The sequence below is a fragment of the Colletes latitarsis genome, chromosome 10, assembly GCF_051014445.1.
Source record: "Colletes latitarsis isolate SP2378_abdomen chromosome 10, iyColLati1, whole genome shotgun sequence".
In the NCBI taxonomy this organism is placed as follows: Eukaryota; Metazoa; Arthropoda; class Insecta; order Hymenoptera; family Colletidae; genus Colletes; species Colletes latitarsis.
In genome coordinates this window covers 20,073,183-20,089,527 of record NC_135143.1, presented here as the reverse complement: position 1 = coordinate 20,089,527, position 16,345 = coordinate 20,073,183, and the positions used below count along the sequence as shown (strand labels likewise).

At 40.9% G+C, this 16,345-nt stretch overlaps 1 protein-coding gene across 1 annotated transcript; it reads left to right on the top strand.

The window, feature by feature from the left end:
* The first annotated feature begins 13,307 nt into the window (after positions 1-13,307).
* On the top strand, positions 13,308-15,528 carry LOC143346041 (homeobox protein E60). Its single transcript, XM_076773775.1, has 2 exons — positions 13,308-13,341; positions 13,853-15,528. Exons 1-2 carry the CDS (start codon positions 13,308-13,310, stop codon positions 14,203-14,205), a joined length of 387 nt encoding a protein of 128 aa, XP_076629890.1. The 3' UTR covers positions 14,206-15,528.
* Positions 15,529-16,345: the final 817 nt, after the last annotated feature.

Below are 16,345 nucleotides of genomic sequence, written 5' to 3'. Positions count from 1 at the left end.
TCATTATTCTTAACATACGGCGCGTCGCGAGGCATCTGCCCACGTTTGAGAAACGGAATGGCTTCCACCGGTCGTGATCGGAATCGTTTTCGATGCAAATCGTTACGAGTGTCATTGGTTTCGCGTCGGAATTGACAGTCCCGGAACGTACGAAGATACGTACGTATAATTACGCTGCGTGTCGGCCATTGCGTGAATTTTTAGTCTCGCGTGAGAAACTCGAGGACTCGAGTGGCCAAATTGTACGGAAAGTGGAATGTAGTTTTCTCTGTAAGTATGAAATTACTGCAACGAAATCGGTTCGATTACGAACCTTCGACCGACGAAGTGAAATCAAAATGACGCCCGCTTGGGCCTTCGAATCCTCGAAATTACAAGTTTCGGTGTATCGTGCTTGAAATGATAATGCGTATTTAAATTAAGTATCACGAGGTTATTTGACATGTAAGAATACGAAAAAGGGGTGAAATTTATCAGTGACTTAGTGATTATCATTTTGATGCGGTCAATTAAGTATTTACTTAGTTATTTCCGACCTTATATGCAAGACTTCTTCGATATTTAATTTTTAAGTAATACAGTAAAATTATTAGTCGCCCAATTTTGCATCGAGATTCAGCGAGCGGAGGCTCGTCAAAATCCAAGACAGCGTCCTCCCCGCGGCTTCGAACTCTCGGTTTCCTGTTAGAATGGCCGCGTTGCATCGAATCTGTCCCGACCACTGCGTCGACGGGTGGTCCGGATAAAACTGGCAGAGGAGAGGGATGAAACGAAAGAAACGATCGACGTGGAGAGAGAGACAGGCAAGAACCGCGCCTTAATGGAAACGAGCTAACGACCCGTGGAAACGTAAACGCAGTCACGTACTCGCGGGTAACGATCGACGAGTGACCAATCAATGGTCATTATTTATGGTTATGGGTATGGCTACAGGCCATGGCTACTTTTCGTACGATTCCGTAGGCCCCGAGAAACACCTTAACGAGTGGCCTGGAAAAATGTGAGCGGCGCTCGTAATCAGCGTGCGCGTAAAGTTGAACTCGCGGCGCCGATTCCGCACGAACGTAGCCAGCTTGTCTCTCGCGGACTCCGGGTGGTTGTCCCACGGTCACACGGTGGCTCGATACCCGCTCGAGCAACGTTATTGTCGTTCGGAACGCGGTGCTTTTTGTCCAGGAATTTCGATGGATCCCGAAGTCGTCCGCTTCTGTTCCCGGAGAAAGGCATCCGCGGCTATCTAAAAGCGATCGACCGTTGGTGAACCGTCTCTGCCCTTTTTAGGACATTACGATCGGCCCTTTCTGATACGGAAGTGGCAATTTCTCTTCGTCGTTCGACGTGTAATTACGTAATTACGTTCTGTAACCGTCTTCGCCAACGTTAGGATGTTCTGAGAAATATCGCGCGTCTCCAAACATTAGCGGGGAGGGATTTTTAAAACGTCAATTTTTATCACATCCTCTCGGGGATTGTAGCATTAATTATCTGGTGAAATTTTTGGCCGAAATCCGAAGAATCGACAAGGTTACGAGAGTCTCGAGAAGACACGAGGGCGTTAAGGGGATGAAAAATCGAACGGTTACTTTGAGATTTTTTTTACGAAAAATCTGCCAAGTCTCAATTTTCAGCGTTTCTCATATTTTTAAGAATATGTAAAGAAAATTACTGGCTAATAGAAACCATGATACAACAATTCTAATATATTTTATACTAAAATATGTATGTAAACGGGAGACTGTGGTTTTATGTTGCTATGCATTTCCAATAGTAATGTCTAAATATCATGTTTTTATATATTACGATATTTAGGATATGCATTTTAACTAGATACCTTTGTGATTACGTAGTTATCAAGAGAATTCTACATCCGAAGAAGAAAAAATTGTAATAATCTGTAAAATTTGAATTAGGTCTACGTGCGCTTGTAATAGATGGTTCGAGAATCAAAGTGGTGGACCACTTTAATATGACCGGAAATTGAACAGCGCCTTCTTTTCGATCTATAAATAGGAAGGACGGCGCAAATGCGCCAAGAATCGTAAATCATTATCGTCGCTACATTAATTGACGTTAGGGCCGATGCGACAGGCGCGATAAGCCGTTCTTTTTACCGGCGTTTTGTCCGAAAGGCGAACGACGCTCGCGAGAATGGATAATTGATTATTATTAATGAAATCCTTGTCAACAATCATGCTTTTTAACCGGTGTATTTTTTCTTTTTTGTTCTCAGGACGAAGTAAGTAACGACCCACGACAGTTAGAGGCTGTACAATCGAGAGAGACTGTGAGAGCTAGGCGAGACTAATGACGAAATGGCATCAGAGAACGTGAGCTTTTCCGAGGCCATTATTATACTTGCCCCTACTGTGGAATCATCGACCGTTTCATTTCAGTAGATTGGTACAATGATTCACGCATCTTACGAGATGATGATATTTTCAGAACAACGATTCTTACCTCCTCGGGAGCTTTTTATTGAACATTACAATGAAGAAGTGGAAAAAGCTTAAATAGACGATGTGATATAATCAGTACAATTATTATTATTGAAATGATGTGTTTTAATTGAACTGCATTAATTTCACCACTAAGTACCTTGTAAATAAATGAAAAAATCAGTTATTTTCTTTATACCTACGTAAACGTATAGGAAATTTTAATTATTTTACTGTTTTGAAACAAAATGTCTAGTCAAACTTTTTTTACTTTTCTACAATAAAGAACTACTGATTTATCTCAAGCAAATATTCGCTTCCGAAGAATTTTGCTCCTATAAAATATTATTTTAATCAAAATTATTCGAAGTTAGTGCGCCAAAAATTACTTTACTTTTATAATATAAAATATATTCCTAACAATTTATTATTTCCGTTTAACGTGTTCGACCTTTATCGAAATTATTTGAACGAAAGAGAAAAATATCGAGAAATTATCGAACACATATTTAGATCAGTCGAAACAGAAAATAAATAAAATGTGTTTCGATAGCTTTAAAAAAACAGTCGAAATTATATACAGGGTGTTCGGCCATCCCTGGGAAAAATTTTAATGGGAGATTCTAGAGGCCAAAATAAGACGAAAACCAAGAATACAAATTTGTTGATGATGGCTTCGTTAAAAAGTTATTTTTTTCTCGAAAATGCGCAAGATTTCGGGAGTATGTCTATTCACCGAAAATGATTGTAATTGAACCCCATAACCGAAAATAATTTTTCCAGAATGATTTGAAATTTTTTAATTTAATTGTTAATAACTTTTTAACGAAGCCTCCATCAACAAATTGGTATTCTTGATTTTCGTCTTATTTTGGCCTCTAGAATCTCCCATTAAAATTTTTCCCAGGGATGGCCGAACACCTTGTATAATGTTATTGATTCGAATTCAATTTTCATTCCTAATGATTTTACTTGATAAAAATACAAATACATAAATTAAGTTTGCAAAGTTTTAAGTGTCTTAAGACTATTAACTGTGGAAGGTTACGATCGTGGTACTAGTCACGCGAATGGCACTCGCTTCGCGCGTACCTAATTCCCCATTAGTGCCATTTTCCGCTGTCGGTCCTTCGGCCGTAGCTATTCGAAGCTGCAATGCCACATGGATTTCACCCATTAACTCAGAACACTAACGAACGTGAAACGCCGTGTTCTCCTAAGAGAAACGTCACTCTGTCGCTCTAAAATACAATCGATTTTTCCCACGGTAATCTAAACGCTGGTAACAACGAAAGATAAACTAATTCACCAACGAGAGGAAACTCTTCCATGAAAACGTTTAAATCTTACCTGCATTTTAATACTAAATTATCACAAAATATATTAAAGTGCTTCGTTAGAATTGATCAAATATCATTTTTCATTCGCATCTGTTATTATTTTATTTTCATTTTTTTCTCATTATTACTGGTATTTAAATTTCTTCACTGAACTCTTAATGGGACTTTTAGGTATAGTATTTCAATCGTATTTTCGTTTTTATAGAAGAAACATTTGTGGCAGTGGAAAACAAGTTATTTATTTCAATGAACGATAATACTACTTTAAAAAAAAATACAAATATAGAGAAGTCAAGATTCTAATGTAACGTGTGTTCCAAAGCTAAAAAGTAAAAGAGAAACAATTCCTTGAAAAAAAATAATTCAATTTCAAATAACCCCTGTCCAAATAATTATTTTGAAATACCAAGTGATACGATCATAACCATGAGGGCTTTCCATCATCCCTCTTTTCCACAACTAGATATCGACCGATACTTTAATAATCAAACAATTATTTGTATTTAGAGACATTACAAATTCGTCGTGAGCATCCATTAGCTGTCATCGAGCAACATAAATCCTCGAAAGATGTTTCACTCGTTAGCAGGTCGCGTTTTCCGTTCGTTACCGCGAAAGTTCCACGCAGAACTCGATCCCGGTCGCGCGAAAAACAACGAGACGCGAATTACGTTAAAATGTGGGTTACGGGGGCTCCAGGCTCGCGATATTAACCGTGGAAACGTTTCGACGAAGGATACGAGCGATTCCCTCGTCCCGGATAACGAGGATCGGACTCGTCCACCAGCCTTAAAACTGTCAATCCACGGGATCAAGCTTGCTCGTAATTCTCGTGAATCGAGAATGACTGGAAGATGTCGGTGAGGCCGGTCGGTCGGCCGTGTCGACACGCTTAGCCTCGTTTGTCCCGCGTAATGGCCGCAGTCATAACTCAACAGCGACTCGAGTCGAGCCTAGGCGGACTCGAGTCGTTTCTGTTTGCTCCGCGCGACGCTTACACGGGACCGAACCGCTTCAGATAGATCAGATTCACGGAAACGATGGGTCGATCTCGCGAACGATCGATGCAACCGACGAGTCGAGAGGCGATATCGGTTTCGATCGTTCCAGTAGCTTCTATGAGAACGCGCCTTTTCGATCGGTCCTCGAGCTTGCGTGCAGAACCACTGTCGAAACCATGGGGATCGAATGACGAGTCCCGTACAGCGCGGAATGTTACCGGGAATATTGTTGCAACGGTGCAATGTTGCATATCACGCGTTTGGAAACAGTTTAGAAATCCTCTGATAATAATATTATGTCAGCGAATGGTATTGCAACTCTCGATGCTGCACAATAATATGGTCCTTTGTGTCAATATTTTGCAAGACATTGTTTCTCGAGCACGATTGCACTTTGTTAAAGATTTTTTACTAACATTCGAGACAACTGTGACGACCCTGAAGATACCTGAAGAAAATAAATATTGTTAAGTGACAACTGTTTCAATTGCGTCGAAATCCTATCGTTCAAATAGTAGCTTGAAGATTCAATTTGCAGGAGAGTGACTCCTTTCATCCTTTTAATTGCGTCGCAAGTCGTGTCGTTCGGGTGAAAGGCCGTTGCAGAGATTTAGCACGAAGACGATTATCAATTGTTAATCGATCCCATCAGTTTCAGTCAAACTAAACGCTGTTAATCGCATTCGCTACCGGCTTCTACGGGGATAATTTGCTTATTTCGACACGCGTCGACCCGTCCACCGATTTCCTGAAGTGTAAAAGCCACGTATGGCTTTCCCGTTCACCCGCAGAGAGAGCGTATTTAATTACGCGCGTTTTCTTCCACACGGGAGTCCAACGTGGCCAATATTTTAATAGAAGCTAGCGAACGAGCTCGTTCCTACATAACATTTCGAGACTGCGTTCGCGTCGTTGTAGCGCTTACGTGGCTAATCGGTAGAAATTAAATAGCGTCGTGCGTGCAATGCCTCGACTTTCTTCCCTTTTATTGTCGAACGCCAATCAGGCGCCATTTTCAACAGAACGCAAGATTCGAAACTTTAAGAATATTTAAATACTCGATAATCAAATGTTTCTTTTCTTCAAACTAGTCAAACTCGTCGGATTTCTTAAGGGTGGTTTTATGTTTAAATGTCGCGAAACGAGGGATACTTAAAGAAAATACTATTTAACTTATGGTTCATAAAATTTTGACGAAATATCGGAAAAATGTTAACAGATTATCGAAACTAAAAAAAGCTGTTGCGATACAATGAGAAAAGAAACTCTCTTGGAACATGGATCCTTGACGCTCCGAAAGAATTTTCCCGCGTTATGGTTGCCACTGGACTTGTACGCGAAAGGTATAATTTCATTAACCGTGATTTAGACAAACGACCGTCTCGGTGGTAATTGAAAACAATAATGAAACTCGCGGCACGAGAACCCGATGGCCGTTAATTAGAATTGATAATTGCGCTCGACGTTCGCGACACGGTACGCGTACTGTGTAGAGACAACCTTCCAATCGGAGGAATTGAGAAATTGTTTCTCTGGAACGTTGTTCAGGCTTGCGATGAATTTTTCCTATCCCTTAATTGATTTCTGTAAGAAGAGTGTTAAAGAAATCCGAAGACCTTGGACGACTGGACGTTTCGAGTATTACTCGACGACCTGGATAGCTCAATTCATCCACGCAGACTGCTTCTTTCCTAACGTTTCTGCGTCCACAAAGGTCTTATACCAAATCAAATACTCTAGATAGAACTTTAACGTGTGCTTCGAAGAATTAGGAAACTAATTGGGATCTTTTCTACGATCTACGGTCCATTGACTTTATTGTTTACACACTTGTTCGAGCTAAGTAGTGTTTATATAATCCATCTTCGCAGATAATCAAAACCGAGCAAATACTAATGGAAAGATAATAGGAAAGGTATACTTCTCTAAATAAGAAAGGATTCTAGAGGCCAAAATAACACAAAAATCAAGAATATCAATTTCTTGACAGGTTTCGTTAAAAAGTTATTAAAAAATCAAATTAAAAAATTTCACATCATTCTAAAAAAATTATTTTTGGTTATTATAATAATATAAACCAACATTTACCGAACAGTGGTAGAAAGAACAGAATGTTTCCAAGTATGGCTATCATTAGTAGCATAAAGAGTTAGTACTAAACTGAATTAGACGGAATACAATGTTCACCAGTGTTACGCAGTGCTTTCAGGCGAGAAATTACAGAGGCCTGTCACATTACAACAGAGTAGGCATTCCAACTTTACAGACACCTGCGTCGTTGGAGAAATATAGGTCTCTGTATCGACTGGCATCGTTCTGCGACGACAGTTTCGCCGCCGTCTTCTCGAGTATGATCCAGCACCTGTCCCACTTCGGACAGCTCCAGTTGGTCGCAAAGTATCGTTAATGAATTCTTAGTGTCTCCCCCTCGTTCCCCGGGGCCGGCTATTCCGACGTTTCGTAGCCATCGACGCGATCTTGGCAGACGTAATTAAAAGGAACGTGACGCGCAACTTTAGTGGCGCTTTAAGAACAGGCCAGATCGTTGCACGTACTCCGCACGACGCAATTCATAGTCGTACGACTTACTTCGCGCGCACTCCTCGCCAGATCGATCCTCGATCGCGGCCGTAGATCAGAGACGAGCAAAGTTTTTATCCGGATAAACGTTTGGAACGAGTGGATCGAAAGTAGAGAACTATTTTCCTTTCGAAAAGAGCTACACGTTAAATCAATTTTATGGGATTTGGTGGCACAGAAATTCTGCGTTTCTTTTTTAAAACACAATGACGTATCGCAAGCACATTTGTACCGGCGACGGCGCGAGGAAATTGCTAAGGATTTGGCATTTCTATTCGAGTGAAAAGCAAAGGAGACAGAAATATCCGCGATAAAGCAGGCAATCGTCTTTGGAGTCGCAGTTAGGTTTACCTTCAGGTTGGAAAAAAGTTCAGAAACGCTGTCCTCCCAAGTACGAGTCACTCTCCGTAACGTTTTGCAAGAACGACTGGCAAATTTATGAGGACTTGATGCCAGAGTCGATGCGTTCCTCTTACTATCGCTTCAAGGAATCTATTAGAAATGGTCTCCTTCCTCGGCAGGTTGAGCCGCGACGTCGACGTCCCAGGGACTATCGAAGACGTCCAGTAATTTTCCCAGTATTTCCGATTGTGTCACGCGAATACTCGAGCGCCAACCGAAACTCGGTGCACACGAACGTTTCGAAACGTACGAGGGACTTTTTTCCCTTCTCGGAACTAATAAAAGGTGAGCCGGCGTAAAAACGTCGGGACAAACTTCGATTGTGATAGAGAACCTGAAGCTTTATCCTTCCTTAACGGGGTATTCTAGTTTGAGTAAATACTCGAGAATGTACGCCATCCTTAATACGAATTTTACATAAAATTTGTCACCTTCACTGTATATGTTTACTTTCAAATAAAAAGTTTTATTATTACTAGCTGCTGAAGTACTTTCTGTGAAAAAAAGAAATAAAAATCTTCCTAAAATTTGAAAAAAAATAAAACGAAAACTCGAGGGTCGATTCTTGATTAGAAAAATCGTCCTGATTTTTTAGAAGATCGTTTCAGAGTGTTCTCTAAGAATGGCCCCATAAAGGGAAGACGGTTTCGTTAAATTTTCGCGAAATGGATTTGCTCTCTCTTTTTCCGCCAATCGCCGGAATCTCGCGACAATCCAGCGATCGTTTCTAACCAATTCCAGCCGTATATCGGTTCCCTTCCGTCCCCGCCGATACCAGTGCAATTAAAAGCAACGTGACGAGCGATCCAAGCAGCAAAACTGTACGATCGAACCGAGCCCGCGTTTCTACGATTCGTTACGCAAAGGCCGGACGCGTTAAGGGGGATAAACGCTGGGAAGAGGAGGCGGAGGATCGTCGGTGGCTGTCGTTTGGCTCAAGGATGAAACGAGAGGACGACGAAACGTCGCGTCCTTCGGCGACAAAATGCTCTCTGGATTGTCGCCGGGATGACAGGACAATGATGAAGCAGTTTAATTGTTCTCGATTCGACCAGTTTTTCCGCCAATTGAATTACATCGATCAAATCCGCGGCAAGAAATAATTAGCGATCGTTAGGTACGATCTTTCCGCAAAACGAGACGAAAAACGATCGTGGCTTCGTTTTATCTACCGCTGGAACATCTGCGCGAATATATCTACTTTTTCAAACCGGACTCGTTCGTTCTCTCTGCCAGACTTTCGTTAAGTTAGTTTTGATTTCAGAAGGACAAATTTTATAAAGATAAGTAGACCATGACGATCGTATTTGCAAAATTCTCTGACCAAGAGCAGAAGTTCTTACAGTTTATTTATTTTAAGCAATTTTTATTTTGGACCTGACACCTTCCCCTATTTCCCTGTGCAAGGTCTTCTGACGACTTCGAATAATTCCAGAAGTATTTGTTAATAATAATTTGTATTATTTTGCATCTTTTTCGAGATGCAAATTTGAAAACTTGCTACTAAATTGTACAACCTACTGGAAAATTATGCAACTGGTATTTGAAGCATTTTTAAGTCACAGTTAGCAGTGGAGGATGTTATGGTAGAGGATGTCCTACTGGAGAGGTTGGAGGACCAGGTGAGAATGTCCTTAAAAGTGGTTCTAGAATTTATTTTGGATTTGAAAGCACGAGAACCAGAATTCTATTACAAGATAACCTACCTATTTGATTTACAATTGATCGTGGTCCTAAGATACATTGTTTACAATACTTGAAGAAACGACCGATTGCAAAGACACTAATGCGATGAAATATCTGCAGTAAAAGTGATTGAATTTTTTGAATTACCCAAACCAAGTTAATAGTTTGACACGAAGGTTGTAAAAAACTGATCCTTTCACAGTCTCTTTAGAACGAAGTTTCTTTCGAAATAACTTACCCAGACGCCAAGAACACAGTCAGACGAAGGTGCCAGCGAGCTGCTAGCAGGGACTGACAGTCACTCGCAGCGTTAATCAAGAGCAAACAAACAAACGTAGCCAGCCGTTGGCTGACGTCTAACTCAAGGATAGGTTGAGAGGAAATTAGTGTTCCTCGGCGGCCGCACTTCCTCGGTATGCGAGGTACTTTCGGGGCTGTAGTCTCTCGAGGCGAGAGGGCGTCTTAGCATTATTGGTTTTACCCTCGAGTCTCCCCGTGTAGGGGAGGGGGAGTTTGTTCCTTAAATGGAAACGGTGGAACACAGGGAAGAGCGAGTGGAAGGGGAGTCGAGAGAGCGAGAAGTGGGTTTCTGAATGCCTCTTTCCTACCACCGACAACGAGACTACTTCCCTTAAGTAATTAGACTGCCAACCGTTCGTTACCTCAGTCATTTCTGAAGAGGAGAACGCGAAACTGGCGGGCAGCCGCTTTCCCCGTTGATGCACCGAATATCCCGAATATTTTTGCGTCTCCCGGTCCTGACAGAGCCAATTTTTTCCGACGATAAGAACGGTCCAAACGATGATTATTTTATTTTTAAATGTTTAAGGAAACGAATAAAATTTGCAATTGACTTTAGAGAAATGTATTGATGTATAACTTGAAACTTGACGTTACTAATATAGAATAGTTGCACCATATTTTCAATAACCAAGATATCGATACAACGTTACATCTAGAACAAAGAATAAAACAGAAGAAAAGCCATTTTTTCTTCGTTGATCTGGCGTCAACGTGACGAAAACAATAGCGTTTCCTAGAATAGAATTCGTTTGAGATTTACGACATCGATCTTCACGATTTCCTCAATAAATCGGTGCTTCCGATTGGCGTAACTTTACAATCCCGTGAAACAGCAACAGTTTCCAGGATTAGACGGATACGCATGCTATAGATTTCCACGCATAAGCGTCTAGGAATCGATGTTACCGCCGTTGAAACGCATCCAATCAGAGTCGAGCAACTAACTACTTCGAACCTAGGTGTTCGGTCGTGTGGAACAAACTGCTTTTCCGATAATAATATTATTTAAAAGCCTGTTTCAATCTGAATGATCCGCGTCTCGTAAAACGACTGTCACTGCTCTAATTTACGATCTATTTTCCGCAGGGTTAATTTATACTTCCTTCGACAGGATCCATGCTCTATCGTTTTGCCACGAAGTGTGGAATACTGGAGAGACTCGTGGATAAACTCGGTACCCGTATATCGTTTTGTACTCACCAGCAACATTAATACCAGGCATATTTCGCGTTGGTCCTACGATTCGCGCGGATAGAAACCTCGCGGATGGCGGTTCTGTCGCGTATGATGGAGGACGGTGTTAAACAGCCGAACGCGGGATTTCCGCGTAATGTCCAATCCCAACAGATCAGCGTGGCGGATAACACCGTTGTTGATCGTTACGATTTGATTTATTTGCAATTACGGCCACGTTTGCCGTTTAAGAACGACCCTCGCAGCGCGGTCGTTGGATCGTGAGCCGCGCATCGCGTTTGCACGGTGAATTATTAGCGTCGACGCGCGTCCAACCGGAGGAAAATCCGGGATCATTCGGGTACCCTTTGCAGGAAAAATATTTCACGCGAAAAGCGCGTTCCTTGGACCTTGTTCGCAACGTTTCATCCATAAAGAAGTTTTCTTCCGGTGCTTGAGCGAATATTCGTTCTTTAGGAGTAATTGTACTATAATTTTCATTCTGGAGTGTGTGTTATTCATATTGGGTTGATTTAGAGAATTAAAAGATATGTTGAAATGCAATAAAATACACTAAAATGGAGAAGCAATGTAGATATATGAAACCTCGATAAATTCACACTTGTCATTTAGTAGATTTAATATTAGATATTTTGGGATCTCTAATCCTGAATAAAGAGTAACATATAAGTAAAAGATCAAATTTTTTTAAATTCAAAATAATTCCTTATCTACTAATTCAAAAAACAAAAAGTATCGTGTGGTTTCCAATATACAATTAACGTCAAAACCATTCAACAAGCTAAACAAAATTATTAAGGACCATTTGTAATCCGCTAATTGGAAGTGTTCGTGTTAGATAACTCGAAGATCGTTTTATGGGCGTTTTACTTCCAATCTGAACGGAAAGATGGATCGCAGCAAAATAGTGATTCGTCACAATTAACGAGAATAATTGAAATGAAATATGATCGAAATTTGGCAGGCGTGCCAGATTTGTATCTGACTTTTGACCAGGAACCAGGCAGGCGGTGAAATATTTCGTTCGTTCGTTACGACGGATGAGATAGCTTCTGAGAATATATTCTGAGACTGATAACATAAAGAGAACATAGACTAATGTATCCAGATCGTAAGATACATAGAACTTGAAATACATTCTAGAATGTTTAAAATACTTTCTTAAACTTTGAGGATAGATAGAGCATCTTAAAATTATACCATACATCTCATTCTCTCGCTTGAATCTTGCGATTCTTCTCGTTCTTATCTCCCTCTCTTGGCCCATTCGTCTCTATCAGGCACTATAATCACACACGATACGGAAGATACTCTACAATGAAGCTACACTTATGATAAACTATGCGAGATTGCATTTGCTCGTATATTATTTGCTGTGTAAGTAATGTCTGCATTACGGCTGCTACCGGTAATACAATCAGTAATTACATACTAAATATCGATGCTCGGATCTCACCGCGTGGAAGCTCCTGCGTAGAAAAATTATACTAATCGTATTCCATCCACCTTTCTTTTACACAGAATTTTAATACCTTTTATCTACAATCTGCTGAAATACGTTTGTGAAACAATCAAGATTAGATATTAATGATCAAGTAAATTCAGAAGAACTGACTGGAAAATACTACAAAACTACGTTTTATATAGAGACTGTACGATTCCCACGAATTAAATTCGAATAAATATTAATTATTCGTGTTCTCACAGCTAAGGTTTTAACTTTCTGATGCCATCAGCGAAACCATTAGACGTACAAGAAAATCTTTTAAACGAGTTCTATACAGTTTCCAACTGTAAAGGATAGTTTTGCCCTTATAAACTCAAGTTATTGCAAAAAATAATAAAGTTTCCTTTCTAAATTAACCATTCCACAAATCTGCAGTCATCAGCATCGAAAAGATGCACCCTTTTTTTTTGAGCGTCGGTCGGTTCGCGAACACGAGTCATCCTGGCGATAATTAATAATCTGCCTCGCTTTTCTGGAGAGTTTCCACGGCGATTTAGCAAGCCGCCAGCGCCGCTGGAACCAGCAGCAATAACGCGTTTGATTTACGATTAACTTGTCGCTGCCAGGTCCGAAGGACTCCTGGACAGCCTCGCGGAACGATAAACGCGGGAAGGACTCCCGGACTATCCTTCGTCCTTAGACGTTTATTTCGTCCCTGAGGAAGATCCCATGACGACCGCTCCTCCTCGAAGTTCCCTTGTTATGGAGTAGAGTCTACTGCTCGCGGGAACGGTCGTTGGAAGGAACACTTAAGGCCAGCTAGACAATAAAAGTTGTCGTAAAGCTTGTCACTGCGCGAACGCGGTACCTGTGGTTCGTTAATTTCCCAGATTTATCGGCGCGTAAACTTGTTGAATCAATGTCCTCCGCGGAAGAGCGTTATGAATCGTTATGTAAGCCTGATCTTTAGTTTATATACCTTCCCATCGATTGGTCATTTCGAAAAGTATCTGATCGACCAATTGGACACGAAATAATCAATATTTTTTAGGGAGCTAGATTACTCTTTGAACTACTCTCAAACAGCCTTTGTAGCTAACTAAAACCACCTGCATTTTGCAACGCGAAGATCCTTGAATACAATAGATTGTATCGTCAATTTTACCTATGGTGATGCGTGAAACTTGATAATTCAACCCTTAACATTGAACCTGCTATGACTGGCCATTATTATTAATCGGCCAAATTTTCTCTGTAAACTTCACAGGTGTTGTTTTTAATAAGTGAGTTTAAAGTTATCACAACAATTAATTTTCCGATATAACAATAATTCAGGCTACCAATCCGAAATACCAAATCGGCAACAGCGAAGTTCCCTATAAATAAAACACTTAGATGAAAATGAACGTTCCGTCAGAAATATCGGCAGATAGCAGCTAACGTTAGGATCCTCCTGTGTTTCAGGTCCACGCACGAGAAGAGTGAAGAGGTCAGACAGTCGCGGCACTACTGGCACCCCCGAAGAAAAGCGACCCAGGACGGCGTTTAGCGGTGAGCAATTGGCCAGGTTGAAGAGAGAATTCGCGGAGAACCGATACCTCACGGAAAGAAGAAGGCAACAGCTCTCGAGGGACCTGGGCCTGAATGAGGCTCAGATCAAGATCTGGTTCCAGAACAAGAGGGCGAAGATCAAGAAGGCCAGTGGTCAGAAGAACCCGCTAGCCCTTCAGCTGATGGCCCAGGGCCTCTACAATCACTCGACGGTACCCTTGACCAAGGAGGAAGAGGAGCAGGCCGCGGAACTTCAAGCGAAATGATGACGATAAGATCGGTCCACCGGTTCAGTTTAGATCCGTCAATCCGTGAGAGTTCGAACGTGGAACATTTGTCGTTTCAATTCTCCACTGGCAGGGAAAGGAGGAACGTTCGTCGAAGCGTTCCTCCTTTACATTCCACGAAAAGTCACGGCGATATACAATCCAAAGATCAAACGTTTTGTGTCATTTCACTGTCAGAACAAGTTTCAAGTCGCGCCAGAAGATTTCAAGAGCTCCGAACGAAACTTCGTAGTCCGTCGTTTGCCTCTGAGTACGGTAGACTTGGGGTATTTATTTCGTTAAGGATACTAGTGCCACTGACTACGGCCGGATTAAAGTTACCTGACCGCTCAAGGCCACGACATATTCTATAATTGAGGTTTTTATTACTATTTAACGAGTATCGATTCGGTCGAAATTTAGCCATCTTTGCGCTACACCGGTCTAGTTCGTCGTTCGAGAGGCGGAATAGCTGCGAGTTTCTGCACAGGCGCGAAGGGTCAAGTGGTGGGGGTAGCTTAACGACGTGGTGGGGATGACTGTTGGGTAGCCTTGAGCGGCCAATTGATTTTGCTGCATCCGTTGACGTTTGTACGACTGTTGAACGAATTTCGACGATTCGTTGTGTTAGAGCTTCCTGTTCGATATCGAGACCGATGAAACTCGTGCGCGTCGATGAATAGCAAGTGGAAAGCTCGTGAGTTACCGGAGTCAGGATTCGCGCGAATGATAATCATCGTTATTGACCGATACGATAATCATCATTCTATCGCCATCGTTCGCGAGAAAAGACTTAGCACGCACGTTCCTAGCAATTCATAATTTGATATTTAAACGGAGACGAGAAAATAGGAAGAACCATTTCGACGAGGCGTGTCGATTCGAGCGCGAGCTACGCGATCTCGGACGAAATGGGTTGTACAGTGCCATTTGTACAGTTATCTCGAGGACGTCGGGTCGAAAACAGTCATCGTTATTCTCTGAACGAACCAGTATTTAGAGCAGAGAAGAGAGTTTACGAAGAACGTGTGAGGAGAGATGAGATGCTAGATTTATTCCGTTAATTTATTGTAAAAATGTAAGATATCGTACAATTGCGATGTGCAATAGAATTTATATATATATGGAGAGAAGTAAATAGAAACGAGTCTATGTATAGGTACGTACGAAATTGATAAAACCGTCGTGTAAATAAAGCGCAACTTAGCGAGAACGTCGTCTCGATAGACTGTTTAAAAGTAACTTAGTTATTTATTTACCTATGCTATGCGGAACGCTCGATGCGATATCGAGTACTTATACCTTGTAAGGATTATTTAAAAAAAAAACGAATTAAATATTCCCACTATCGCGAGCCACATATCATGACTTGTTTTATACTCTAACCTATCCCTCCCATCCCTATGGTTCGGACGATTTGTCCTTGGTTCATCCACTTTGCCCATCATTTTTCACGATAAGATTAGATAATTAATGGCGTTACCATTTTTCCCTTTCGAAGGATTTTTAATATGGTTTTATATAACTGTTGAGTGAGGGGGTTTCAGCTATGCTGTTTGACAATATTTGAATAAATCAATTTTAAACAACTACTATTCTTGTATATTAAGTATAACGAAACATAATGTTCATGGTGTTCATAGTTAAATCGAATGTTTGTTGATTCTTTCATCCCCTGTAGGAAGTATGCCCCTGTTTGACAATGTTTAAAAGAATGCATTTTAAAGAACTACTATTTTTGAGTATCGAATTTAACGAAAAATAATTAGTGCTGATGGTCAAATCGATTGGTAAGTTTGTTGATTCTTTCATTCCCAGTACAGAGTAACAAAGATAATAGAAAAAACTTTTCCAGAAGAATCTTTTTTATCTTACTTTTTTTAAGAAATGAAACATTAATATCAACAAATTTTCATAGTTTTTGCCATAAGTTTAGGGCTCCTATCCTATTGAAAAATGATGTTACTACCCTGAATTGGGATATTCTCTATATTTACCCAGGATTTCTTTCTTTAATAATTCTTTCTGACATACACTGTAATAATCCTGCATCGTGCACTGTGAAACAACCCCCAAGGATAATGGACCCGCCAAAGTCGACTGCCTCGTTAGTTGCACGCACCACGATAATTGCACAAAT

Excerpts from the sequence above, each read along its gene's own strand:
- LOC143346041 (XM_076773775.1), top strand. The coding sequence starts at position 13,308 with ATGTCCTCCGCGGAAGAGCGTTATGAATCGTTAT. Across the intron at positions 13,342-13,852 it reads AGAGCGTTATGAATCGTTAT|GTCCACGCACGAGAAGAGTG; the intron begins GTAAGCCTGATC and ends CCTGTGTTTCAG.